At 39.9% G+C, this 3,145-nt stretch overlaps 1 protein-coding gene across 1 annotated transcript; it reads left to right on the top strand.

Annotated features, from left to right (window-relative positions):
- Nucleotides 1-276: 276 nt before the first annotated feature.
- Nucleotides 277-2,882, top strand: LOC122013727 (glucose-1-phosphate adenylyltransferase large subunit 1-like). Its single transcript, XM_042569957.1, has 14 exons — nt 277-507; nt 580-858; nt 930-1,022; nt 1,101-1,184; nt 1,251-1,306; nt 1,382-1,475; nt 1,556-1,668; nt 1,769-1,841; nt 1,947-2,027; nt 2,111-2,197; nt 2,267-2,371; nt 2,462-2,568; nt 2,648-2,708; nt 2,781-2,882. Exons 1-14 carry the CDS (start codon nt 277-279, stop codon nt 2,880-2,882), a joined length of 1,566 nt encoding a protein of 521 aa, XP_042425891.1.
- Nucleotides 2,883-3,145: the final 263 nt, after the last annotated feature.

Here is a 3,145-nt window from a genome sequence, read left to right as displayed (position 1 = left end):
ACTTTAATATATGGAAAAATAGTTATAATTGAGACAAATTCATAAGAATGTCCAAATTTTATATAATTTTTATTAGAAAAAAATAATTAATCTGTTCTACTGGTTTTGTGCCGAGTCTTACGAGGAATTAGCAACTGGATCTTCATGCCTATGCTGATATATAGATATAATTATAAACTTCATGGCGATCTAGGCAAATCCCAATCTCCATCTTCTTCATCCTCTTCCTGTTATTCTTCCTTCTCCAGTTTTTTTTTATCTGCAATTGCATTCAAGATGGACGCCGGAATCGTGAGCTTGAAGGCCAACGATGCATGGCTGAGCCATGCAAGAAGATCAGCTCTCTGCGCTTCTTCAACAAGGAAGCAGCTCCGGAGCCAAAGAGTTCCCTTCAAAAACAACAACACATTCCGCTGCAAGATCGCAGGCTTCGAATCCTCTGTAGCATCCTCTCCTCCTGCAGAAATCGACCACCAAATTCAAAAAATATCCGAGGCAAGTTTTTCTGTAAGTTCTTCTTCTCCCACTGACGATACATTCACTAGAATGACCAACCAAACCAAAACCCTGTTTTTGCAGGTTCTTCTCTCACCCAACGTGCCTGATCCCAAGAACGTCGCGGCCTTCATTCTGGGCGGAGGCACCGGTGCTCATCTCTTCCCGCTCACCAATACAAGAGCTGTGCCTGCTGTTCCCATCGCGGGAGGCTACAAGATCGTTGATGTCCCAATGAGCAACTGCATCAACAGTGGCATCAACAAAATATACATCTTGACGCAGTTCAATTCCACCTCATTGAATCGCCACATCTCTCGAACCTTTGGTGATGTCGCCAACTTTGGCGGTGGATTCGCAGAGGTAACGCAAGAAGAAATTGGGTCATCTTGTTCGTGGATTGCCTTGTCTGATTAATTCCTTTTGATACTCAGGTTTTGGCGGCTACACAATCTCCCGGCGAAACCGGTATGAATTGGTTCCAGGGCACAGCTGATGCCATTAGGCAATTTGCTTGGGTGTTTGATGTGAGTTCTCTCTAGCTTTTAGATCTTTTCCCTTTTCCTGTCGTTTTGAGTTTACATTTTGTTGTTCCTGTAATTTAGGACAGGAGGAACCAACACATTGAGCATGTACTAATTCTGTCCGGCGACCAATTATACCGCATGAACTACATGGAATTGATCGAGGTATGCTTTTGTTTGATGTCCATCGCTTGAATTTACATACTAAAAGTGATGCAATGCAATTTGCAGAAACATGTCGAAACTGGTGCCGATATAACTATTTCTTGCATTCCTGTTGATGCAAGGTATGAAAATGTCTAGTATCTAAATTGTATCGACTTACTTAGTACTGGTAATTGACTTGTCGATCCTCCTTGTAGCCGGGCATCTGACTATGGACTCGTGAGAGTTGATAAGAATGGTCGGATTACCGAATTTCAAGAGAAACCGAGGGGTGATGATTTGGAAGCCATGGTGAGTGTTTTTTTTTCCTAATAATTGATAAGATTGTTGATGATTCGAGCACTGAACTAACAAGAACAATTGCATTGCAGAAGGATGATGGCTCCTTTCTCAGATTGTCTCATCAAGATACAAACAAGTACCCCTATATCGCATCCATGGGAATTTATGTCTTCAACCGAAAGGCACTTCAAAGACAATTCATGTATCTCTTTTAACTCTTGTTCAAGTCCATTTTCAGTTAAGTCTGGTTGTGTTTCAAGAAATGTTTTCTGATTCTCTACACGATTTATCGGTAACTTCAGGATGAGAGATGGGAGAGCAAATGACTTTGGACAGCACATCCTGCCTTTCGCCGTGAACTACTTCAATGTTCAGGTGTGCTTCTTGTGTGTCTGTTTTCAATACTACTTCCAAGTAAACTTGAGATTTCTGTTCACCAACTCGCATATCGTATCGTAACGATGTTCTTGTATCGTTCAGGCATACATGTTCCAGGACTATTGGGAGGATATTGGAACATTACAAGCATTCTACAACGCAAATTTGGCACTCACAGAACAGGTAGAAATTAATGTGCATGCATAAGAAATTAACAATTCGAATCGATTTGAGATGTACAATCTCATAATCTATCGATTTTGTAGCCTCCGAAGTTCCAATTCTACGATCAAAGAAAACCTATGTACACATCTCCTAGGTATCTACCGCCAACTAAAATCGACAAAAGCAAGGTAAGTGTCACAAAACTGTAAACTACAATACAATCTTGAGGCATTTTAGTCATGTTCAACAAAATGCAGATGCGCAGTTCGATCATTTCTCACGGATGCTTCTTGTACAAGTGTGACATTGAACGATCGATCATCGGAGTACGATCACGTATCAGTGCTGGAGCCGAAATAAAGGTTAGTGAAACTGGCTTCAAACTCAAAACTGATAGCTGAATTCTCAATAGATACTAGTTAACATGTAGTGTCTTTGTTGCATCTTCTCAGAACACTTTGATGTTTGGCGCGAATACTTATGAGACCGATGAACAAATTGCCTCCCTATTGGAAAAGGGTATGGTTCCTATTGGAGTGGGGCAAAACACAAAAATCAGGTACTATCTGAAATTCTGTTTGCAGATTACTTAAGCGACTTGAGATTTACTTTTTTTAAACTTAAAATTTGTTTTGCAGGAACTGTATCATCGACACAAATGCTAGGATAGGCCAGAATGTGGTCATTGCTAACAAAGATGTATGTGTATAAGCATGTTTGTATCTAAACCTTTGAGACTAAAGCTTATCGATGCTAAATGTCGTGTCACAGGGCGTCGAAGAGGCTGATCGATCCAGCGAAGGCTTCTACATAAGATCTGGAATCACAATCATTTTGAGAAATGCTACTATCAAAGATGGAACTGTGATCTAGAATGTCAATTTATCATGGTGTTTTTTATGCTTCTAATAGTTTATATAGTAAGCTAGGAAATAAGCAGTTAATTCTTGCTGTAAATGATGGCTGTCTTGCTGAAAGCAAGCTCCATTAACCAATTGCTCACTCCAAAGACAAAGTTAACTACTGATAAATTTTCTGAAATTTTCTTTTACAACAAATGCATTTGCTAATGGCTTAATGGATCATCCTCCATCCTTTTGTAGAAAAGGACAAGAAACACGTTTAGCCTTTTCCTT

This window comes from Zingiber officinale, chromosome 8B, assembly GCF_018446385.1.
Source record: "Zingiber officinale cultivar Zhangliang chromosome 8B, Zo_v1.1, whole genome shotgun sequence".
Lineage (NCBI taxonomy): Eukaryota > Viridiplantae > Streptophyta > Magnoliopsida > Zingiberales > Zingiberaceae > Zingiber > Zingiber officinale.
Note: the sequence above shows the minus strand (reverse complement) of the source record. Positions and strands in the feature narration are given on the sequence as shown.

Excerpts from the sequence above, each read along its gene's own strand:
- LOC122013727 (XM_042569957.1), top strand. The coding sequence starts at position 277 with ATGGACGCCGGAATCGTGAGCTTGAAGGCCAACGATGCATGGCTGAGC. Across the intron at positions 1,307-1,381 it reads TGCATTCCTGTTGATGCAAG|CCGGGCATCTGACTATGGAC; the intron begins GTATGAAAATGT and ends TCCTCCTTGTAG. Across the intron at positions 2,198-2,266 it reads CTAAAATCGACAAAAGCAAG|ATGCGCAGTTCGATCATTTC; the intron begins GTAAGTGTCACA and ends AACAAAATGCAG.